Source organism: Saccoglossus kowalevskii, chromosome 7 (genome assembly GCF_978046115.1).
Source record: "Saccoglossus kowalevskii chromosome 7, keSacKowa6.1, whole genome shotgun sequence".
NCBI lineage: Eukaryota > Metazoa > Hemichordata > Enteropneusta > Harrimaniidae > Saccoglossus > Saccoglossus kowalevskii.
Genome location: NC_140647.1, coordinates 23840126 through 23867186, shown reverse-complemented (window position 1 = coordinate 23867186; position 27061 = coordinate 23840126). Strand labels below are relative to the sequence as shown.

The following is a 27061-nucleotide window of genomic DNA, read 5'->3' as shown; positions in this document are numbered from 1 at the left end:
TAAAGATGAAAAAAATTTATTTAGAAAACTAATAGATGCAGAGTGAATATATTGTTCTCAGTATAACTAGAATAATGCAAAGCCATGAGTTCACAGAAACTTCTTCTTCTTGACTTTATTTTCATCTTGCATTAGCACATATCTGTAAGATTTGCGGAATACTGGGGAAGGCATCATAAAGACATCACTGAGTGGAGGCAGGCGTACCCCGAGTCAACTTGTGGAGGTTTCCTCTTGACGTACTACCCTGGGTTTGGTAGTAACTGGATAAGGTGGTGGTCTACTCGTCAGAGAAATCACACTAGGAGTACTGATTGTTCTACCGGAGGATGACTGTGCTGAATGGCCGTTTGACACAGAGGTGTGTCCTGGCCCATGATACTGTTGTACTGATCGTGACTTTGCAACTCGTCTACGTAGCCGTGGTAGCGAGGATGTAGATGAACTGTAATAAAACAGTAATAAAATTGAAGTCTCATTGCTTTTGTGTAGGTACACGCAGAATTATCATCTCTTAATACAGTGATAGACACAATAGTACAATGCCTGAGGTATCAATATTTATTTTGTCTGGGTTGGCTCTCAATAATTACCTGGTTTTAAGTTCAGGAGGTGCATCTTTTCTATGGGTGGCACTCGTAGACCTGGTATCTCTAACAATCAGATAGCTGGAGATTGGCATCCACTGTGAAAACACAAATATTTATAATTGTATTACAAGAACAAACTGTAATTTATATGGTAAATTGTTCTTGAGGTGTTGGCTCAATTTTAAAAACAAAACTCTACATATAGTCAGAACATTAAATATCCTCCAACAATTAGTTAATGAAATTAATTAATTAACAAATTATTCACTGCTAAATGTCGATTGCAGTAATATATTAAAATCTATTTAGCAATTTTTTATTTATATTGCTAATTTAAAGTGATGATAATCCTACCTTATCTAATAGTCAACCACTATTCTATGACCGGTTCTAACCTCTGTGTCATCAGCTGCTTGTTTGATCCCTAACTACATGTACCTAGCTGAAATATACTGGTAATGATTTTGACCGATATCCGCAAGTTTGCTGTCTCTCTGACCGCTACGCATAAGCTTGCTGTCCTGTGCTGTGCCTCTGACCACTGCCTATAAGCCTGCTATATGTATCTCACCGACCGCTGCATATCATTAGCCTGTAACCGCTACAAATATTAACCTAAAAACCTGTTCAAACTGATCATCAATGTGTGGGCAAAATGTTGTTTCTATTGCCAGCCACTATCCATTTCTCGCCTTCCTATGTCTTCTTGCTACTCTCCTTTAGGTGGTGGTTTTGTATTACAATATCTCGAATACAAACCAATATTTGTGGCTAGCAACGGTACGGGAGAATAGAATTTTCGACTCGGTGATGAACTTCTAAACGATATTCTATCAATAAGAATGTCAGTTTTATCTTTATAGGCGTCTATATTTCTCTCCGATGTAGCTTTCTTGTCTTTGTTACAACTAAAAATAACATACCTAATCTTATCTGCATCATATTTAGGTGTGTTTTTGCCATGGGATGATCTTTTAGATAAACCAGCCGGTTTGGAAAGCAAACTAACTACCTGTGGGGAAGAGTTTTTTCTTTGACTTCAAGCTACTTGTCTGCTGACAAATAAACTACTGCGGATTAATTTATCTAAATTAGTCATTCGGCCATTCTGAACTCTTGACAGCTTTACTTTCTTTATGTCTCGTTTCAACGTAGGCTCCAAAATAAATTGGCATATTCTTTGCTACATATTGCTAATGTTGTTGTGATTATTGGTTCTTTACTCTTGACGAACCCTTCCTTGGAATGATTTTAGTACTTTCGATTAATGGTAAGGTTTCCTCTTTTAGTCTAGCATCTACAGGGCTGTTACTAAGAGAGGAATGACGACTTCTACGAGTGCATATATTACATCGTATATTGGTGCTATATTGATTGGGAGTAGTACATACCACGTGGCTTGAATCACTACTACCGACATGTACACCTTCCCTACAGTACTCCTCCAATAAACCGATGCCTGTAAATATAAATATAAATTAAAATCTAGATAAGCAATGATCCATTGTACGCTGAAACCACAAACAGGTTTCTTTATCATCCCTCATGACAAATATTGGCAAAAGCTGTATTTATTACTATTTTAATGATTCTAGATCATTGTGAATCAAGTGTCGCTGATTTATGTCTCATCAGTCATTCATAAATTTTGAATTACGACTCGCATGCAAATTGCGCGACTCCCTTAAGTGTGACAATGGCAAAGGGTTAGTGTTAACCCAGGCTGTAATCTGCTTCTCATAAATGAATGATGTTCTATCTGGCAATATCAACCCATGACTGTACTTTCAGCTTCATCTATGAATTGCGACGAAAACATGCAAGTTTGCAAGCCTTGATACACAATTTAATAACTCTTACCTCGAGCTGGTTGCTTGTGATATTTTCGAACCCATTCATCCATCAAAATATTATAATATCTCGGCTGCTCAAAATATCGTAAATAATTATGAGAGGTGGGTGATGGGAATACACGTTGAAAGTAACCACGGCGACTGTATTCATCTTCAGTTTCACTCAGTATACGAATATCATCGGGAGTTAGAGTGTCTAGTATAGTCATACGACATTGCTACAAACAAATAAATGCATACGGTGAGGACACCAAGAATAGAATTCAGCTCACAATGCAAAATCATATCTCACTCCACAAATAATAAATGCATACGGTGAGGGCACCAAGAATAGAATTCAGGTCACAATGCAAAATCATATCTCACTCCACAAATAATAAATGCATACGGTGAGGGCACCAAGAATAGAATTCAGCTCACAATGCAAAATCATATCTCACTCCACAAATAATAAATGCATACGGTGAGGGCACCAGGAATAGAATTCAGGTCACAATGCAAAATCATATCTCACTCCACAAATAATAAATGCATACGGTGAGGGCACCAAGAATAGAATTCAGCTCACAATGCAAAATCATATCTCACTCCACAAATAATACATGCATACGGTGAGGGCACCAAGAATAGAATTCAGCTCACAATGCAAAATCATATCTCACTCCACAAATAATAAATGCATACAGTGAGGGCACCAAGAATAGAATTCAGCTCACAATGCAAAATCATATCTCACTCCACAAATAATACATGCATACGGTGAGGGCACCAAGAATAGAATTCAGCTCACAATGCAAAATCATATCTCACTCCACAAATAATAAATGCATACAGTGAGGGCACCAAGAATAGAATTCAGCTCACAATGCAAAATCATATCTCACTCCACAAATAATAAATGCATACGGTGAGGGCACCAAGAATAGAATTCAGCTCACAATGCAAAATCATATCTCACTCCACAAATAATACATGCATACGGTGAGGGCACCAAGAATAGAATTCAGGTCACAATGGAAAATCATATCTCACTCCACAAATAATACATGCATACGGTGAGGGCACCAAGAATAGAATTCAGCTCACAATGCAAAATCATATCTCACTCCACAAATAATACATGCATACGGTGAGGGCACCAAGAATAGAATTCAGGTCACAATGGAAAATCATATCTCACTCCACAAATAATACATGCATACGGTGAGGGCACCAAGAATAGAATTCAGCTCACAATGCAAAATCATATCTCACTCCACAAATAATACATGCATACGGTGAGGGCAACAAGAATAGAATTCAGCTCACAATGGAAAATCATATCTCACTCCACAAATAATAAATGCATAAAGAAATGCATGTTTGGAGGCATTTTCTACAATCAAATTGAAAACACATCCATTCATGTTGTTGAATTCACAACTTTTCTCTGCAGCCTCTAACACTGTCTGGGCTTCCATCAGAAAATGTAAAATAGTTTACATGTAAGTGTGACCTGTTTTTTACAGAATAATTTGATAATAATTCGTCATTGGTGACGAAGATCATCCTGTGAACTACTGCTCATAATGAATGATATTCTTGCTGGAAATATCAATCAATGTCGCTATGTTTCTAGTAGACAGTAATCAACTGGATCACAAGATGCAGATAGAATAGAAATAAATTACTTACATCATCAAGGTGTTTCTGAATATAGAAAGCATGTTTGGCACGCTCATCTTTACTGACTGGAACATTCCACAGTTTCTTGTCTGTAAATACACACCTATATTCCGTGCTGTTATGGAAGAAAGTAGAATATTTACAAACTTATAACGGGTGATATGATTCATGTTTAAATACATATATATTGTATAGAAAGTAAAAAAGAAAACACAATAGTACAATATTTTGTAATGATTTGATATTGATGATGCTGGTTTTATTATTACCGGTAGGTTTAAAAACTATTCAATTTATTTTCACTCATACATTCAAGTTAAATGCTGCTGTATTATCAAGGCACATGTGTTTAAATGGTTACATTGAAAGATTCTTATCATCCAAACTGTCGAGTGGGGGAAAGTGAAAAAAACATCAAGGTCTTGTATTTCAAAAAAAAAGTTGGAAATAACAAAATAAAGGCTGACAAAAAAGAATCTAAATAAAAGGCGTACTATTCCCCCAAATCTACCACAAGGTGAATGTAAATTGTCTTTTGGCCATTTTTTTGAGTGGGTGCTCGGCTAAGCGCCCACCCTACTAGAAACATAATTGTGAACCGAGTAGCCTGGACACTAAATCAGAAGAGTAGGATACTGATTTTAAGAAGAAGGTTTTGTAAGCTGACCTAAATGCATACTTTGTTTGATCTTGATTGATTGATTGATTGATTCACTGAGTACATTCCATAGTTCTGGGCCAAAAATAGTAAAAATATGCTTTTTTTAGGATATAGATTGGTTTAAATTATTTTTATTCCTAGTATTGTATGTATGATGCTGAAAAGAATTGTTAAATATACCATTGAATATCAGGGAATTATTTACATGACTGGTGAAGATTTCTTAAAATTTGTGTTCAAGTTACACCATGTACTGTAGTGTATATACTAGACATGAACCAACAACACTGAACAAGATTCTGGGACCTTTTTCAGAAACAAAGTAATAGGACAGGAACTAAAGAAGAGGTTTAGTTTAACACACCAGCTGACGTCGTTCATATTGAAGATTTCCTGAAGATTTCAAGTGGCAATATTTAAGTAGGTTTGGATGTGTACCTTATCGCAGAACTTGTAGGTGGCACATGTGGATAGATGTCTCTCTTATCAGGCAGTTGGAAACCAGCTAAGTTGAGTAAATCTTTGATCATTTGACCTTTGATATTAACATCTAATGAAGAATTGGAGTGTAAGCTGTTGGAACAATAATGTGAGAGAAAAAAAAAACGGAATGAGCAAAATACAAACTCAAGCAGATTATTTCTGAATCAGTAAATAGATATTATGTGCATTTCGTGTGAAAATGTTATCAAAATGTCCATGTTTGAATTAAATTTGCAGATAATGACATTTTGAGGTATATTGTGGTTTGTTGAAAGAAAAATTAATGCCAGTCAGTCCAGTCACATTGAATCAAAAACAAACTCATATGCCTAAGTATACCATTATTTCATGTTTTGACTTTGTGTTAATTTTGACCAAAGCATGTCAAAGAAATACATTCATTGGAAGCACATGGAGAACCAATATTATAAGCATCATGGCCACTTTCTGGTCTAGCACATGCCACATCGGGTTGCTAAAACAAAATGACATGTGAACACGTCATTTCAAACACGTCTTACCTAGGAGAGATATTGACTTCAATAATCCATGGTTTTAGGTTGTCGTCTAACATGACATCAAAGCCGAATAATTCATGACAACAGTAACGCCTTCGAACATTAGATTTCACCAAGCTGTTAACTGCTGCCTCAGAACTGATATAAAACAATAAGTTGATTTCAACAAATTGGGCGAATTTATAACTACTGTAAAATACTTTATTTTTTGCTTGGAATGAATTTTCACTAAAGGAATGATTCATTGAAAATAAAATTTCACAAATATACCTTTTTTCCTATATTTTTTATTCAACTTGTCAAAAATCAGTGAAAATAAATTCCATACAAAACACCCCAAAAGTCTTTTCAGTGAAAATAAAGTATTTTACAGTAACTGTAAGATAAGGAGATCGCATGTGATCATACCATGGCAACCAAGACTACTTGTAAACCCAAATTCAAACGATAAATGGAAAAAAAAAAAGTGAAGTGCAATCACAATTCTTTTTGAGCTAAAATACAATAACACATGTCTACCTACATAGTTAGTAATAAGTTGTCATGGTTGAAGTTACTGAAAAGGATCTACAGCATGGGTTTGAGCCGGGTATCAACTGAACAAATCTAAACTTAGCAAAATCAGTAAATAATGACAAAAACATTGAGTGGAGCCAAGATAGAGATAGAAATGAGTACTATTTTAAACACAACAGAAATAAAAGCTCCTTATAAAAAGACAAATCACTGCCTTCAGCTAAAATTGACTGACAGGAATTCAACAGAACACAATAGGAATATTAATTCCTTATACAATACTAAATCTCATCACACTCATAAAAAAAAGCAATCTATTTTAAGGTCTTTTTTACAGTGTAATCTAGTAGTATACACTTTTTTCACAGCAATAAACTTTTAGTGTTACCTTATGATAGTTTTGATGACAATATCTTTAATGCTATCCCATACTTTATTCGAATCAATATCATTCTTGCGCATATATCCCCATAAAGCTTTCAATGACCTGGTAAGAAAATTAAGAATAGTAATATCAACTGATAATTACATCTACTGATAGTAACATGTACACATGTAGGATATCTACTCAAATGTAGAGATGTGTCAATAATCATGGAATGTCGTTTAAGTCCAAACAAATGTAGTATAATACATGTACATGCAACATATACAGTAATTTGACTTACAGACTTATTCACTCGCAAACATACTTACATACTTATCTACTTACATACATACTTACATTCACTCGCATACATATTTACATACTTATTCATTCACATACATACTTATTTACTCACATACATACTTACATTCACTCACATACATATTTACATACTTATTCACTCACATACATATTTACTCACATACATACTTACATTCACTCACATACATATTTACATACTTATTCACTCAAATACATACTTACATTCACTCGCATACATATTTACATACTTATTCACTCACATACATACCGGTACTTACATTCAGTCACATACATATTTACATACATGTACCTATTCACTTGCGTACATATTTACATGCTTATTCACATAATACATACTTACACTCACTCTCATACATATGTACATACTTATTCACTCACATACATACTTACATTCACTCGCATACATATTTACATACATGTACCTATTCACTCACGTACATATTTACATACTTATTCACTCACATACATACTTACATACATATTCACTCACATATGTACTTATTAACTTGCATACATACTTACATACTCAATCCATTCCATTATTACATACCATTTATGTCCTTGACAAACAGTTTCATCATCGTTTGGAGTAAATTCTGAGTTCTTCTTATTTATACTATAATTGGTGAGATGCATGAATTTATTACTTAAGCTTTTCATAGAAGAGGAGTACCTAGAGAAAAACAAAAAGATATTATTATTATTCATTAATTCAGAGACAATGTTTATTAATTCAATTAGTTTGGAGGCCTTCAAGATACACAGATACACATAAATGTCCAGTTCCTGTGTACTTTCATAAGAACTCCTTACACAGGAATGCTAGCACAGGATTTGGTCTATCAGGAAACCACCAGGAATGCACCTCTATACATATCATGATACTATTGAAGTTGTATTGTCAGCATTTAATAATATGAGGTTATTACAAGGATACCTCAAAGTAACAAAATCAGCAAACTTCTTTGTACGGAGTCCGGCCAAACCCAGGTGGCAGCCATGTTTGTTTTTATTATTAGAGGACGCTTATGTGTGTAATCAATTCATGTTCGGAATTCGCATTTCCCTATATGGTAGGATTAAAATACCCCGTAAAATACGGCAAAATTACAGCACGCTGTAACTTATGGTGTTGCGGTCACAGATATATAATAATAAGTAATATGCATATTATCCCGGTAATATATACCGGTACAACAGTTACGGGATTCACAAGATTGATTTTTTACAGTCTTAGTTTATCCACTCACTGAATCACATAGAGGATTCATTGTTAGAAGACAGACTAATCACTATATTACAATATAATTATTTGATGGGAAGCATTTTTCATTGAGATTAGTACGAGATGTACATACTAGGTGCTTGAGTAGTTTCCTGTATAGCCTTAAGGCCTCTCTATTTTCATTTATAGAACAACTATTTTATTTTAATACTCATGTCACCAATGTGTCTGTGCAAACACTAAAACATCACATGCTTCCTGAGTAAGTTATATTTAGTGGGCACCTGAAGCAAAATTCAAAACAGTGTGCATGACAGGATTTATTGTTGAGAAGACAACTTCGCCGATAAACGGTGCAATGTTTCGATCAGTACAACTTGTGTACACCATAACTTTTAGATTTGATTTAATAATTAAAATTGAAAGGGCATTCCACTAAGTTTTACTGACAATACAACTTTAACTTACAATAATTTTTTCAGAGGACGAGAACAAAATAACTTTGATTTTAATTATTATGGTTAATACAAAAATAAAACATAAAGTAATTTAAAAGTACTTCATGACAAGATATTATGAGGGAATTGTTTAGATATTAATTTTGTCTTTGTGTTTAATATATATTATTTTTTAATTCAGGAGATAGTATTTTTTTAGACATTCTGTGGATTTGTGTGTCATCACTGGAGGAGAAAGAAACCCAGTTTTTATGGGTTTCTTTTGACTTACAATAACAGAGTCTAATATTAAACATAAAACTTTAAGGGTGCAATGATCAACATAAAACAATCCAACTTACTTCATTGTTGCAAATCTCACCAAACCATCTTCAAAGACATAGACACGTAGGGGATCATAGTTGGTTACGTATACATAGATACGTAAATCAAACTTACTACCATTAATAAGAAATGGTTTTGAGAGGTATCTCTGCACTAACACTGGTCTACGTCTTGGTATTTGACTCCATTTATGTATGACTTTAATACCAATACCACGTGCTGATGCTGGCTGTACAAATAAACATACACGATACGAACATTAAGTATGAGTTGAACAGCAAACAGGGTGTATACTATGAACTGCATATTTTTTGTGGTTAGAATTTGGCATTAATTGATAATTTTATGGTATTCACGAAAACAAAACTTCAGTCATGAGTCAACAAAAATATTTTCACTGACACAAAATTGTAGACTGACGAGAATTTTTCACTCGCAAAAAATTAATCATTTTTACAGTACCTCACACTTTCAACCCAATAAATAAAAAAAACTGGGAATGCAGTGCTGGCTAATTGTGTGTATTCAGTTATAGCATAAATATGAATATTTTGGTTTACCATCAATTAAAAGTGTTATGTTGGCAGTAGAGCAATATTGGTTTGGTGATATTTTGAAATGTGATGCTCGTGCATTTCAAACTATCTGTAGCCATTGGTTGCTTGGCAGGTTTGTATTGAGATGGGACTTACAGATGCTAACAGTTGCATGAATTGTATTATAGATCATTAAAAATATGACCTACTGTAAATGCATTAATTATTCATTTTAATTTCCTATTTACACTGATACTGTAGAATACTTTATTTTAGCTGGAATAAAATTTGCTGAAAGGACTTTTTGGGTGTTTTGTATGGAATTTATTTTCACTGATTTTTAACAAGTTGAATGTAAAATATAGGAAAAAAGGCATATTCGCTGGATTTTATTTTCACTGAAATATTCCTTCAACAAAAATAGCGAAAATTAATTCCAAGCGAAAATAAAGTATTTTATAGTAAGTAAAATCTGCTGAATTGAATCCACAAGAACATGTGATAGAACTCAGTGGAGTGAAAATAAACGCCAGTAAAAAATAAATGATGTTACGATTTTGATAAATGATTTTCACCACAGACACATGTCATGTACATACAACTACTAAATAGTGCAAATACAGTTCTGGTTATTCTATCTCATATACATAGACGGGTAGAAAAAAAATCAATGTCTTACCGGTTTTAGAATCCACTTCTGCTTCGTACCACCATCTTCCCAGGCCCTTTTCAACAATTTTATATCATACGGCAGCACAAACGTTTGTGGAAAGAAACCAAATTCCTTCTTACCAAAATGAACCTGCATTCTGGACAAGTTTCGCCACAGACGATCTTTCCTGCCTATTTGAAAGGAACCTGGAAAATGGTTGACCTAGGAAAAGATAGATTAAGACAAATGGCAAAGTTAAGAAAACTAGAAACGACTGTCTGAAGATCACACAGTACTACGTAGGTATAAACAAAGTCTAGTACCAAATTTTGCTCCATTATGTTTATGCTCGCTGCAGTATGTGTTAACAACAGTATCCCTTCAGCACATAATATGAGTTGTTAGATTCTAGCATGCAAGTTTAATTTTCATAAAAACATTGAGGCCAATTTTAAACAGGAGAACGCCAACATTGCACACATTTAGAACTGCATACAGTATTACTTGCAAGATCCAAGAAGCCAGCTTGATAGGCAGCGCCCTCTATGTCAATCTCACCTTTTGATACTCCCGTACTGCTTTGAACCCGATGGCTTTCATGTGTTTGCCCCAGTACCCCAACCAGTCATGTGACTCTGTAAATAAAAGAAAAGATCAAAATAACAGCACATTCGTCTCTAATCGATAAAATGACACTCTGGTTAAACCACAAAATGGGAAACAAATTTTTGTGACAGGTGAAATTGGGATACGTGTTCATGTGACATTGATCGGGAAAAAGTGTAGGAGGTGTGGTATCAAAATTTGCAGGATGTGCCCTGAGAGGGGAGCTGTGATGATTGGGTTACAAATAAGAACAAAGTGAAACCCATGCAAACCATAAAACATTAAGTTACCCTCATCATAATAGGGGTTACAGTTCTCAATATCATCCAATGCTGCTGTCAGAAGGGAAAAATGAGAATAATATTTCTGAATAGTACAACAGCAATAAAAAAAAAAAAAATTCCATATTTGAAGTGCTCCACAAGTATTAATATGATTACATAGGAAATAAACAACAATAGTTATTAACTCCCTTGTTACGGAATCCTTAATTCCACAGGACTCTGTAAACTGCTAACAATTCTCAATTTGATCATTTTATTGCATTTGTGAAAAAAAAATTTAAAAAAACAAGCAGCCTCTCGGCTGAGATAGCTCCGCTGTTAGTAATGCACATTTCAAATAAAGAACAGAAGATATCATTAGAAAATGAACAATATGCACAGTATCAATGCAATGGGAAAAAATGACAAAAATATTCACCAAAATTAGAAAATTAAAGATATCGTCATGAAATGAACAAATTAGAGAATGGTACACATGTAGTGCCTATATATGTAATATCAAAGCAATTGGACTTGCGGTTTTTAACAAGAAGTTGAAAATAACACTTTTTACCAAAAATGACAAAAATATTCACCAAAATTGGGAAATTAAAGATATCATCATGAAATGAACAAATCTGAGAGAGGTCCACATGTAGTACCTATATATGTAATATCAAAGCAATTGGACTTGCGGTTTTTAACGAGAAGTCGAAAATATCACTTTTTACCAAAAATTACAAAAATATTCATCAAAATTAGAGAATTAAAGATATCATTGCAAAATGAACAAATTTGAGAGAGGTCCACATGTAGTACCTATATATGTAATATCAAAGTAATTGGCCTCACGTTTTTTAACAAGAAGTCGAAAATATCACTTTTTTCCAAAAATGACAAAAATATTCACCAAAATTAGAGAATTGAAGATATCATCATGTAATGAACAAATCTAGGAGAGGTACATATACACCAAGTATCAAAGCATTCAGGCTTGTAGTTTTCAAGAAGAAGTTGAAAACGTAAAACATTGACACGGACGATGACGGACACTGAAGACAGACAATCACTCATATGATAAGCTCCGCTCGACAAAGTCAACAGCGGAGCTAAAAATGTAGTTCCATAAAATCATGATTTATTTGTTGTTTAGACACTCTGAGTTGGTCATGTGATAAACAAGTTATCACCTGTTTATAAAGCTGGTTGATATACTTTGTAAATAATACTAGTCCATGACATCACTTGTATCAGCTAGTTATACACACAAGTTATATTTGGTGATAACCTTATTAATATTATCTCACACTGTCGCTGTAAAGAATTCTACAGAATAATAGGTAACTACCGGTACTTCAAACTTACTTTTTGTTGCTCTGAATCCTGACCTTGCAATGCAGTTCTTCACAACATGCGGCGTTATTGGACTCATTCGCCATTTCAATAATTTACGTAGCTCCCATGGTAACTGCGCAACTGAAATAATAACAATTAGAATCATATTTACCCAGCAAACATACACGTAGGTGAACCATATAAAATATGGATAATTTGATTTGAATGGTTACTATTATATTAAAAAGTTTAACTGGTTTGTACAAATAGAAAATACATGTGGAAGTGTTCTTATTTGTAAATGTTAAATATTTATTGGAATTTGTTTGCTGTTCGAGGAATAAATAAGCAATCTATGAAAATTGTTCCTTAAGCCTTGAACAGAAGAAATTCTGAATAATTTATGCACTGAATTTCTGTTTATAGTAAAATTTCAATTCTAGCAATAATAAACAAGTCCCACGTAATTGTTGTTTCTTTTCAATTCTATTAATATCACTATGTAACACACAGGCGGATGGTCTTTAAATCCCTGAGACAAATCCTAGCATCAAAGTCCTGGTGATACAAAATAGTAATGTTTATGCTGGATGAGGGTACCACTATAAATTCATTATCTAATAGTGTGCTGCACATATATTACTGCTTCAGATACAACAGAATTTGTCCTACTCAAACAAATCGTACATACTAAAATGTTACTGTCGACAATAAAGTCCTTTAAATTTTGGAGAATCATTATATTGATCGAAATTTGGCATATTGAGAAATTTAGGTAATTTATTGTCTTCACTACAATAAATCCCATCATGCATTGCAGTTTGAATTCTGATTTTGGGCGAGTGCCAAACACAACTAACCTATGAAGCATTAATGTACGATATCCAGACGCAGGAATAACATGAGTAAAATAGTTGTGCTATAAAATTGAAAGGGGGATCTCTAATAGAAAGAAAGAATTCAAGTGTCCAATCTACATCTCAAACTAATCTTATTCTTTTCACTACCAGTTCCCTCTTTTCATAACAAAATCATAGAATAGTCCAGTATACAGTCTGCAATTTCTTTCAAAAGATTGGAACAAAAATAGCCAAATTTTTTGAGTAAAAACTGAACATTGACCCATTTCCAGAAATATTGAAGAACATAAGAAACAAGCAGCCTATCGGCTGAGATAGCTCTGCTGTTAGCAATGCACATTTCAATTAAAGAACTGAAGACATCATTAGAAAATGAACAATATGAATAGTATCAAAGCAATCGGACTTACAGTTTTTAACAAGAAGTCGAAAATATCACTTTTTACCAAAAATTACAAAAATATTCACCAAAATAAATTAATTAGAGAATTGAAGATATCATCACAAAACGAACAAATCTGAGAGAGGTCCACATGTAGTACCTATATATGTAATATCAAAGCAATCGGATTTACAGTTTTCAACAAGAAGTCGAAAATATCACTTTTTACCAAAAATGACAAAAATATTCACCAAAATTAGAGAACTGAAGATATCATCACAAAATGAACAAATCTGAGAAAGGTCTACATGTAGTATCTATATATGTAATATCAAAGCAATTGAACTATTGGTTTTTAACAAGAAGTCGAAAATATCACTTTTTACCAAAAATTACAAAAATATTCACCAAAATTAGAGAATTGAAGATATCATCACAAAATGAACAAATCTGAGAGAGGTCCACATGTAGTACCTATATATGTAATATCAAAGCAATCGGACTTGCGGTTTTTAACAAGAAGTCGAAAATATCACTTTTTACCAAAAATGACAAAAATATTCACCAAAAATAGAGAATTGAAGATATCATCACGAAATGAACAAATCTGAGAGAGGTCCACATGTAGTACCTATATATGTAGTATCAAAGCAATTGGACTTGCGGTTTTTAACAAGAAGTCGAAAATATCAGTTTTTACCAAAAATGACAAAAATATTCACCAAAATTAGAGAATTAAAGATATCATTACAAAATGAACAAATCTGAGAGAGGTCCACATGTAGTACCTATATATGTAATATCAAAGCATTTGCACTTGCGGTTTTTAACAAGAAGTCGAAAATATAACTTTTTACCAAAAATGACAAAAATATTCACCAAAATTAGAGAATTGAAGATATCAACATGAAATGAACAAACCTAAGAGAGGTCTACCCAAGGTACATATACACCAAGTATCAAAGCATTCAGGCTTGTAGTTTTCAAGAAGAAGTCGAAAAAGTAAAACATTGACACGGACGACGACGACGACGGACAATCACTCATATGATAAGCTCCGCTCGACAAAGTCGACAGCGGAGCTAAAAAGTGGAGTCAAATTTGAAGTCGAAAATATCACTTTTTACCAAAAATGACAAAAATATTCACCAAAATTAGAGAATTGAAGATATCAACATGAAATGAACAAACCTAAGAGAGGTCTACCCAAGGTACATATACACCAAGTATCAAAGCATTCAGGCTTGTAGTTTTCAAGAAGAAGTCGAAAAAGTAAAACATTGACACGGACGACGACGGACAATCACTCATATGATAAGCTCCGCTCGACAAAGTCGACAGCGGAGCTAAAAAGTGGAGGCAAATTTGGCCAAGGAAGTCTAGTGGTGAAAAGGTTAAAGAAAAATATTTCAAATATTGGTTTTATAATATAGTGCATCCTTGACCGTTGAACAGAGAATCCCACATACCATTCAATGACTCCCTAAATGCTGATCACAATCAAATCCTAGGAGGAACTGTTCAGAGATGTTCAACTATGAACTGTTGATGTCAGGCTATCCATGATGTGGATATATAGCAAATACCGTATGCGTATTAACATGTCAAAGGTTTCAAACCAAATGTTGCTGACAATACAGCCTTAAATTGTGAATTTTTGATTCAGTAGCTGATATAGTATTTCAGGTGCATCACTATTACCGGTAGATGTGTACATAAACCAAAAAAGTCATTCGATATATGCCTTATTATTGAAGTATGACTTATTTTAAACATAGACACACCATAATACTTTAATATTGCGACATATGAGCATAACACCACAATATTATGAACCGCAATGCCATAATCCCAAATGTAATTTCTCTTTTTTGCCACAAGAGGGTGCTAGATATAAATAATGACTACCATACTTACCCTTTTCATATTGAGTTATAAAATTAATAGTTGGAGGTGTATTACTAAAAAGACTTGGTGTGAGAGCTGGTTGTATCTCATCTCCATCTACAACAACTGGTTGATATAATCTCATTGACGCTCGCGATCCAATAGATGTTCTGTCAATTTCGTTGGCTATAGAGTCTAGTTTTTCGGCTGTAAATTTTTTTGCTGAATGACGACCGGAATAGAGCAGGGCCGAGGAATTCCGTGACAAGGTGCTCGCTGTAGAGTACCCATCAGAATCGTCTGAAAGAAGAATGGGAAAGCAGATGAAGAAACTTCATTTTAAGTGTCATGGAAAATTAATTTGCAAGGATTTCCAGGCAAAAAACAGTTATTATAACTGCTGAATATACATATTGTAATGAAATTATGATGAACATATATCTATGCGAGTTGTGTCAACATTTATGGCCAAATTAGTCAAGAGGATTTGAAGTTGGCATCAAATGGGGAGTGATTGAGCAGTAGTCAAAGAGCATGGTGTCCATTTCAAAGCGAATTGAAGCGACCATTTTCTTCATTTTTACGTATCAGATATTTAATGTCATGAGGATAAAGAAAATGTAATAAAAATATGTGTCACTGTACTCAGAGAGGAAATTGATGTGCAAAATCGATTAAAAATAGCATGTTTTGTCTATTTAAGAATGTTTACCAATGTTCCCTATGAATCGGATTTATCTCAAAATTTTGCCCAGTGAGCGACATATGGTGGAAAAAAAGATATACCGGATATACAAGGTACTTTATGATGTCTAGAAGTATTAAAAAATTGACAATATTTTTAGTAAGTTTTTATCAAGGAAATGTGTTTCCATTGCGGTCTATGGAAACAGCTGAAAAAAGGGCATTTTATGCATATTATTGTTTCTCAAAAAACAGATTGACAGTGAACCAAACAAGTTCAGACACTGTTGACTCATACTAAAACGAATAATTGTAGACAGAATTTGATACAAAATATTGCTACTGTCATGTGTGTTAAAAACTCGAGAGCACTATTTAACATCAGAAGTGGATAGAAAGTGGTAAAGAAGTATATTACATTCACTTGTATTCAAATTCTATGCATATTCTTTATGATTTGAAATATTTGTTTCACTATGCATAACCACGTCATTTCATTTTCACTCTAGATATAGTTTTCATATAAAGTGTCAGAAAATTCACAACGTTGAAAAATCCTGTGAATCAACTTAATCTGTGGTATTCACATAAATCAGGTAGGCACAGCATTGCATTGCTTCTATGCTACTATGGATTATAAACACATTTGTGACTAAAAATAATAATGAGACAGAGACGGAGGTGATCACTACTCCACAAACACTTCAGTTGAGTAGGAACAACTATAGGCATTGTATAATGCAACATATATCACAATCTGTGGTCTAGACATGTGGTAGGAGTAATGAAACCTCTAGGTTGAATAAACTTCAAGCCAAACTGCTCATGGAGCAACTATTTTGTAACTACCATATATGAGTAAAGCATTTTTTATTGTTTAGCCACTTATTAATAATGCCATGCTTCTGCAACTAAGCACCCAGGGCACTCAGCTCCAGGGATAATTTTTTTAGGGAGTAGGCAAATTATGCAAATGACAACTATAGTTCACCATGTGCTATCTTAAGGGGAAATAAAATAAATAAGATTAAGAGACATGATTACTAATTAGATAACTCACCCCCATCTGGTAAATCATCATCTAATCCATCTATCCCATCGTCTTCATCACCATCATCTTCATAGATAAACGATGAGCCATCACCGGGAGAACGCTCACTGGAACAAACATGTATAAATTAATAACGAATGCTGTGTCAATCACACATAGATTCAACACGTGTACACCACCAACGAAGTGCACCTTATCTTACCTGGTTAAGTCTTCATCAAACTCTTCATGTTCGTCTACGTCACTCCATTCTTCATTGTCATAAGACTTGTCTCTAACTCGTCCTTTCTTACATGCGCCATCAGCATTCTGTCTAACACCGTTCTCATGGCCTTTATAGGTGGGTTTAGAATTCTTCAAGTTTGGGGTCTTATTTGGCAATTGCATGGTGACCTGTTTACTTGTTTTCTTGGCACTTAGAGGTTTATTATTTGTTGTGTATCTAGTCCTTTCTCTGTCAGCACTGGTTCTTGAAAGAACATGCGCTGGGGTCTTTGGCTTCATAAAAGATTTACTATGTACAGGATTACTGCTATTTATATTACTGATATTGCCAGTTGAGTTGGAAGATCGTATAATTAGAGGAGGCTTGGGACTTCTAATATCTTTAGCACTCGCCGGTCTTGAGTGCACACGTGTGGCTTTAGGAGAGATATCGGTACTGACATCATCGTTACCGTTCACCATCAATGGTTGAGGACTACTACTGGAAACACTTGTATTGTACTTCAACATAGGTCTGTGTGTTTGTTTCCTTAGTGGTAACTGTTTGTGGTTGTTGGACAATACCAAATTGTCTAAGCCCCTTTGTAAGGTGGCCCTTAGCTGTTCATAGTCACTTGCAGACGCCATGGCAGATTTTGTAGTTACTCCATTGGCGGAAAATGACATATACCGTAGCTCATTGTCAATTTGGCCACTTGCACTGCAAACTTCATCCAGTATCCATGATTACATGGCCTGCAAAGAATCGACAAAATAAATATGAAACTGCAGTCCCACTGCATATAATGGTACACTTCCTCCTTTATGCAAGATGCACAGTCTATCTAAGGCACACTGACATTTTCCAAAGATTACACCTGTAAGTCACTAGTGTCAATTAATGTCAACGGAATCAGAACCCCATATATTTAAAAATCCACAAAAACAATAACAACCAAGACAACGATCGTTGTTATGCACGGTCATTAAACTTTTTATTTGAAATGTAGAAAAGTTTTTTCATCTGTATGCTAATTAACCCTACATACTACACCATGGAACTACATTTGTAAACTAGGTTAGGCTGCTCTTTGGCCCAGTATTTGTGGCTGTAAGTAGGAGTTTTACGTGTTCATAAGAACGTTGTATACCACCTCCTTGATGTTTTAAAGTTGGACACATTAGCTGCAATGTACGTGCATGATGTTTTCTATGATCAATCATGGATGTTCTTAGTACATCCATGGATCAATGAATGACGAACATTTACCTAAGCGCAAATATTTGATTTTGTTACCTTCTTTTTAAGCCAACAAGTGATAAATCCAGCATATATACATATATCTCTTTTTGAGCATGGAATATTTAAACAAAATCATAAATATATATGTTGTATTATTAGCAGAGTGAAACTTTAAAAACTAGCCACACAGGACAGGTCATCAGGTAATTTGTTTAGACAAAGTGGAAAAACAGCCATTTTAACTGTGGTACGAGGGTGTGACCACCAATCCATGTCAGCACTCATTTCTACAATAGAATGATCTAGTATATATAGCAATGGGTCCTGATTTCAATTATTATAGAGGTCATGCTATTTAGTTCTATTTAATTCACAGCATCAGAAGCTTAAATAACAATAGTGTACACAATAAAAAGCGTACAAAGCTGTGGTTTTATCTAGTATGAGTAGCCAGCATAAAAGCACACTATCAAAAGACAACACAAAAATACAAGCTTTTCATTGAAATTTTATTAAAGAAATATTATTTATTAAAAATTATTTTTGATATAGATACTGTTTGTTGCTTGGTATTTATATTTAGTCAACTATGGGACAACATCTACCCACATATATCTCAATTAAAATAATAAAGTAAATATTGTCAACGAAACATATCTATAAAAGAACATAGTTTTTTGTTTAAATCTGGACCTTCCCACTTCCCTAAACAAAACGTTAATAGTGCAAAAACTTTTGCTACATTGTAGACATTGATTGATTTATATTGCAGTAAAATGTTTGTGCAGTGTGTTTTCTGTGATGTTTTGGTGTTATGCTGTGCCTTCTATTTTGTACATTTTTATGATATTCACTGACTAGTGAATACACTGAATTGAAGTTCAACAAATAAAATCAGCTGCCCCACCCCCCCAAATTAAATTTCCTGAGGTTCTGTGACAATGCAAGACTGTCCCTAAACCATACACCTTTTCCATGGTTCTGTGACAATTCAAGACTGTCCCTAAACCATACACCTTTTCCATGGTTCTGTGACAATGCAAGACTGTCCCTAAACCATACACCTTTTCCATGGTTCTGTGACAATGCAAGACTGTCCCTAAACCATACACCTTTTCCATGGTTCTGTGACAATGCAAGACTGTCCCTAAACCATACACCTTTTCCATGATGCTCTTGCTTAAGAACATTCTTTACATGAAATGAACACATAAGCTTATAACAAATTTCATATAAATCAAAAAACCTATTTTTTTTGTAAAATTCTTTATATACAAATGTAAATCAAACATCTAAGCTTAAAAGTATTTTATAATAATCCAAACAACTTTGTAAACCAATAATTTCGTCATGACATCCCTACAGTGTTTCGTTCCAAGTATTACCGGGGTAGCAGATACTGGGTGTCCTGAGCTACTGTTGAATTTTTTCAGATGTATTTGAATAAATCTGTATGAGTAATGCAGGAGAGGTTCTTTGTTAAGAAATGTGCATAGATACATAGGTATGTAGGCAGGTACATGTCCTAAGAAAACAACAGAATTCCCTCATAACGCGGTTGCTACTAGCACAGCATACAAAGGATCAAGGTACACACCTGTACTTGTACACAATGTGACAGTGGCAGGTCACATAACAATACAAATACATTAAATTATACCCATTTAAATTATATTATATTTCATGAATATTTTGCGCTAAATAATTATATAGAATTTAATGACAAGGCATCATTATTAATAAATTTTTGTGAACCACTTTTTACTACTATTTTATGCAATTCGTTTATTATTTAGCATCGGTGACGATAACTCAGTTCTAAAAAAAATGGTACAATAGAATTACATGAATCATTTTTATTAGACTGCTTATATTGGTGTAAATTACCCTGTCATACATTACTGGGGGTATGTGTTAGTGGATTATGCATTGTACCTACCAGGTATAAGGGGATTTAAAAAATAAAGAGTTTGAAAATTAAACAGGAGTATCAAAACTGCCATAATTGTTCAGTAATAAATGGCAACATGAAAACAGACATGAATACCGAAACAAGCCAGATCATTATTTATTATCAAAACCATTCAGAACTGGTATTTGTTTGTGCACTGGGCCCTACGCGCACTGTATTTGTAGCAATAATAGTCCGTCTGCATTGAGCTCCTGTATTCCCTTTATTTTAATTTTATAATACATGTAGGTACCTCCAATACATGTATTTTAAGAAAGGAAATAAATACATTTACCGGTATACAAGTTTTTTAAACAACCACTCTATTTTTTCCCCTACCACCTTCATTCTCACGCCCAGATGCCTTACTGATATCAATGTACAGTAGTACTCTGATTCAAGGTCCTTAGATACAACACTACTATTTCCATTCTAACTAAAGAATCTGTATGTTGAAGTCATTATTAATTAGGTATTGGTAAAACGTCTTTTATTTTGCCTTGTTAAAGATGTCAATAAAAAGGACACAAATGACAGAAATACCGGTATATTGTCAACCCAAATTTTTGCCATCTGTTAGGCTTATTTATTAACAGTCAGTGTGCATCATCTGGCAGCAATATATTTAAGTTTTATTGTTGGCAAAAAATTCAATCTGAAAAATAAGGCACTTGCAAATTACACTGATCAAATGTAAATTGTCTTTGTTATAAATCCCAACATGCATTGCTGTCAGCTGGACGCTAAACACAAATAATCTAGAAAGTGTGTAATATTTGAGTCCTTTAAATTCAAATAGCTACTCTGGAAACAACTCAAGAGATAGGTATCTTAGACTAATCTTAGAGGTTATTGCTTTGAATATGGGATTTATTTTAGCTGGAATTTATTTTTGCTGAAAAGACATTTTCACTGATTTTTGGTGAGATGAATGTAAAATATAAGACAAAGAAACAGTATGAATGGATTTTATTTTCACTGAATCTTCTCTTCAGCGAAAATAGAGAAAATGAATTCCAAATGAAAATAAAGTATTTTACAGTAGTCAATTTTGATTATCTAACAGCGTATCCATGTGCGACTCAGTGACTTGATGACACCCTAAAATGCTGAAAACTCATTCACAACTGAATCCACTGCTCAGTGATGTTAAGATTATGTTAATTGATTATCTTGTGAATACCACAGATGTCAATACACATGTATTACCGGTACTCAACTTTTTAAAACGTTTCAAACAAAAATTTACCAACAATACAAAAGAGTTTGTAAGGTAGGCTTACCTGAGGCACAGTTCACATGCCAAGACTACCGCCAAAGTTTACATTGAATTTAACACCATTATTGATATTGTGATCATACTAAGATCGGACGACTATCTCTACATGATTGTGAAGATTGCTATGAAGAGAAGCATGTTCATTATCAACAATTATTGACTGAATAAAAAGTTCACACTGCAGTGGTATGTTTAAGCAAATTCATCATAAACTTTTGATTGTAGTGTTTATGCTATTTAGATTTCATAAATCTTTGTGTAGGGTGATTGTAGATTGTAGGGTCCATGGGTTTACCAATGTATTAAAGATATTAATAGTTAAATTTATAGCCATAACATTCTCAAATACATTCCAGCCAGTTATGATTTCAGTAGACATAGTATCCTACGATTTACTTCTATATTAGCAATTCAACAACAACAAAGTGTTGTAATAATCAAACAACCATAGATTTTAAAAATATTTTTATGGTAAGGTATGTGGACAAACGTACATTATATTCTATATATATAATATCAAATATATATAGATATATACGGTATTGTTCTCTGCTGTTCAATGATCATATATTGGTAACTAGGGAATAACGATAAAACCTCAATGATATAAGGATAGTTTACATAGTGACATAGCAACCAATTCATGGCAATATATGTTCTGTAACTCAGCTGACTATTACCTGGTACCAGACTAGTCATTGTAACGATACTAGATGATTTATCTACCCCCGGTATATCTATTCATAGTGGTGAGTCAATTCAAGAATTTTGTGAGATATACTAACTTGCACAATATAATTGTTACATCATGCGTATACAGTGTTTGTGGTGCCTGAAAATTACAAGGGCCATCAAGGCAATTGCTTTGCGGTCTTTTTTGAATGCCTTGATGCAAAATAATGAAAAACTTACATCATAAGAAAATTTGTAAATTTTGATCTTGAAATTGGCTGTCCCAAGAATACTAAAGTTCAAGCCCTTGTGTTCTCCTTATTAAATTAGTGTTGTCGAAAAGCTATGAAGTTCTTAGGCTTTTCAAGTCTAAACCTTAAATATTTTGTCATTTATCAATAATATACCGGTAATTATTTATATATTTTTCATCTTCACTACAATAAAATCTGTCATGCAGTTTTATGTTGTTTTGAATTTGGGTGCATACTAAACACAACAAACAAGGAAGTGAATGTTTATTACCAAATAGATGTGACAATACAGCTTTAAACCAAATGCATAGGCAATACATGTGGTTGTTCATGCACTTTGGTTGAATGATGGGTACTGTAAAATCATTTATTTTCACCAACATTTAATTTCACTATTTTAATGCCATGAGCATATTCACTGTGTTTTAATTTCACAAATTTGTCAAAGAAACAATGAGTTTTATTGTTATTTTACATGTGAATTTAATTTAGCGAATTTTACTTATCAGTGAAAATAGTGAAATTAAAACCCAGTGAATAATCACTACAATTACAGTAAGTAGAATGTATAATTTAGTTGTGTGCAGGGAAGCCATGTAACTTCAATGAGTTGAGTATTATGTACTAATGTTTATAAGAATTGATAACATGTCATTACTGACATTGTACTAAAAGAAGACTACAGCGAATGAAATTATTGAATGATTGACAACACATCATATAGTGCACATACTCGTACAATACAGCTTAATAAAATATATTTACGAGAATGTTTAAACTTGCACTCTAAGATCATTAGCTTTATTTATAAGGGGGCTTCAGGCTGTTAAAAGAAACCATTGTTGATCTGAATTTGTGCAAACTGAAAGGAAATATGTACTAAATGTCATATTTTCAATGATTTTCAGTATGTCCAAATATTGGCGATCATTTCAGCTTCCCATTTACTTGTATGAATTTCATTCGCTAATGCTTTTGTTTTTTGCACAAATTAATAATTCATCTAGAATGTATATTCTAAATTATAGCGACAGGCTGCATTTAGAAACAATACACAAATATATCCTACAATTTGTGCGTATTAAAGCCATTAAATTTGTTTTTATTTGTAATAACAATTTTCTTTCGGAAATAATGATAGCAAGAAAAGTGCTTGCTATTTAGTTATTTTTCTTCTTCTTGGTGTTATCAATATTTATCAAAAATCATGATATCACCTTACAGTGTGTATTTAAGATGATAAATAAGGATACAACATTTTTTTAGGTGTACAAAAGTTTGTTGCATGGGATATCTTTATTTATTCCATGATACCTTCTAATATATTTGTTAGTATCACAATTCCAATTATGTGAAATAAATCTCAATAAATATATGGACTGCTCTTTTGACTTTCAGGTTAAGCAAATCGACATCGTGATAAAACATCGTGATTCAATAAATTGCATTCGATATTTATAGAATCACTCATGAGAAGATTCTCAATGTGTGTAATAAATTATATTATTTCCTGACAAGTATTTGTTCACTTCGCAAAACAAAAATGACATTTTTGGCCTTGTAAACTATTATTCAAATTAGTTCACACTGAAAAAATAAAATAATAGTGAAACAGCAGATGTTACTCAACCTTGTAGACTAAACTGTAATCAACCAAGATGTGCTACACAATTATTATTATAATAATAACCCAAACATACAAGTCTGACAAAGTCATACACTGTTAACGCTATGTATATTTTTCATTGTTGCTATAGCAACATACCATCTCCATAATAATTTCACCACGTTATTGTCCTCAACACAAGGAAACACTGCCATATAATATAAATTCAGTTGACTAGCTTCTAATTTGTTACAGTCGGTTTCACATTTTGGAATTTGCAAAATTAATGGTTAGCATTTGTACAATGCTACCCTTTTTAGCAAGGGTCAAAAAGAAAAAAAGAGACTGCTGCAAAACTGAAAGCTAGAGTACAATAATGTTTTGATATCTGCTAGATGTGAACTACCGGTTTACTCAGTCAATCAATCGAAACAATGGAAGCGAAAATACACTAAAACAAACTGTGTCTGAAAATAAAAGTAGGCAGTTGGTACCAATACTTAATAGTTGTGCTTTGATGCATTTCAAAAACAATTTGATAAAAAATAAAATTGAATAAAAAAAAATCTGTTGATGTACATAGGCATTCATACAAGATTTCTGAATTTCTTTGAGGACACACATTACACTGGGTCTCAACTGGGAATAAATTTGCCTAACTTTTTTATGCAACATGATTTTGAATTCTATCCTATTTCAAAATTTGATCAATTCAACTAACAAAATGTTCCATGTTCAAAGTTCTCTCAAACACAAGAGCAAAATACATGCATGTTATGTTAAGATATACTGTCATGTAAATTCAGGAGGAACAGCCAAATTGAACTAGTAAAGGAAAACATGAGAGACAGGTGTTCATCGCAAAACATCGCAAAATTAATATTAATTGAAAATGCTGTATGTGAATTATAGGTGGGAAAATCCTATGTACAAAACATTGATTCAAGCGACTAGATGGTGCACCAAAATGCTACAAAAGACAATCGGAACTACAATCTATGGTCATTTATGACTATTTGCAAAACACATTATTGTTGCATTTGGTCTATGTCATACTCGTTCATCAAAAGCAATCAACAACATAGATCAGGTAAAACAATTGAACTAGTAAAGGAAAACATGAGAGACAGGTGTTCATCGCAAAACATCGCAAAATTAATATTAATTGAAAATGCTGTATGTGAATTATAGGTGGGAAAATCCTATGTACAAAACATTGATTCAAGCGACTAGATGGTGCACCAAAATGCTACAAAAGACAATCGGAACTACAATCTATGGTCATTTATGACTATTTGCAAAACACATTATTGTTGCATTTGGTCTATGTCATACTCGTTCATCAAAAGCAATCAACAACATAGATCAGGTAAAACAATTTCAAGCAATATGATTTAACGAACAATGTTAAATTAATTAATTAATTTAACTCTCCATCGATGATGATGATAACACTGTCTTAATGGTTAGCCATAAAATAAAATAGAAAATTCATTGCAGCCAATGTAAAATGTAATGCACAATAGGTTCCTATTTAGGGTTATCAAAAGTGTGGTGTGAAATATTATTATTATAAAAATACAATCGAAATAGTCAACTTGGACCAACACCAAACTGCAAGTGAATTTCAATTACAGATTTAGATTGTAGCTGGTGAGTCCCAGTGGTTATGATAACAAGTTGACAATCTCTGAACCCCCTCCCCCAAATCAATTGTAGGACTGGTCATGGAGCTAAAAAAGATCTTTTTTTAGCTCCATGGACTGGTAAATATCCCAAAAAGTAATAAGAGCGACAAATTTACTGCATTTGGTCCAGTTCGTGCACACTAACAAACCATACCGAAACCTGATCACCGGACAATAACAAACGAACAAAACACTGCCAGGTGGGGGTTACACACATTATTATATCACAAGCCAGATTCCAATTACAGGTGAAGGATTGTGCGTGTTTTGACAATATGTTTCGCGACTTCTGCAACTACAGTACTAGCTAGGTGTCAATATGCGTAATACTTAGAAATTACTTTGGATAGTGATAATACCAAAACATGACATCAAATGTGAAATGATTTGTTTGTGAAATCCTGGAGTTGCAACCTGCAAACGACAACAAGAGTAGAATGAAACGGGGACTGAGACCGCTGTGCTGTGTTACCGAACTTTTTTTTTTTGAGTTTCAAAATTATTCAAGACGTCCAAAAATAAACATTCAATCACGTGGAAAGAGGAGGCTTGACAGCCGATTGACAAATCGTTCACAGCAAACACTAAAACACGCTTAGTATTTGACAACTAATAATTAACCACACCGTAATACAATACCCAGCCGGTACATGCACAGGGCTTATGTCGCTTTGCTGCAGGAACAGCTGATCGGTCCCGATCCCTTCCTTACAGTACTTTCCCGAATTCTGTGATTGTGTCGATATGACTCCGGTGAATAGATATTCAACAACATACATGACAGCATACTTTGATGACATGTGACTAGAATACTTACCAGGTACGGAACGACGGGTTAAAACGGCAACGATATGGAAACACTTGGACAGCTAGAGTTCGGGTTCACTTATCACAATGTATGTTAAC

General features: G+C 33.6%; 1 protein-coding gene across 1 annotated transcript; it reads right to left on the bottom strand.

The window, feature by feature from the left end:
- On the bottom strand, nucleotides 1-27061 carry LOC100371126 (tubulin monoglutamylase TTLL4-like). The gene is made up of 17 exons (XM_085501868.1): nucleotides 26973-27061; nucleotides 17461-18218; nucleotides 17268-17365; nucleotides 15554-15823; nucleotides 12425-12535; nucleotides 10749-10825; nucleotides 10218-10412; nucleotides 9020-9231; nucleotides 7546-7668; nucleotides 6675-6773; nucleotides 5774-5908; nucleotides 5208-5342; nucleotides 4118-4223; nucleotides 2451-2661; nucleotides 1982-2049; nucleotides 594-685; nucleotides 1-445 (listed from the first exon to the last, which is right to left on the bottom strand). The coding sequence occupies exons 2-17, from the start codon at nucleotides 18147-18149 to the stop codon at nucleotides 214-216; spliced, it is 2853 nt and encodes a 950-aa protein (XP_085357994.1). The 5' UTR covers nucleotides 18150-18218; nucleotides 26973-27061; the 3' UTR covers nucleotides 1-213.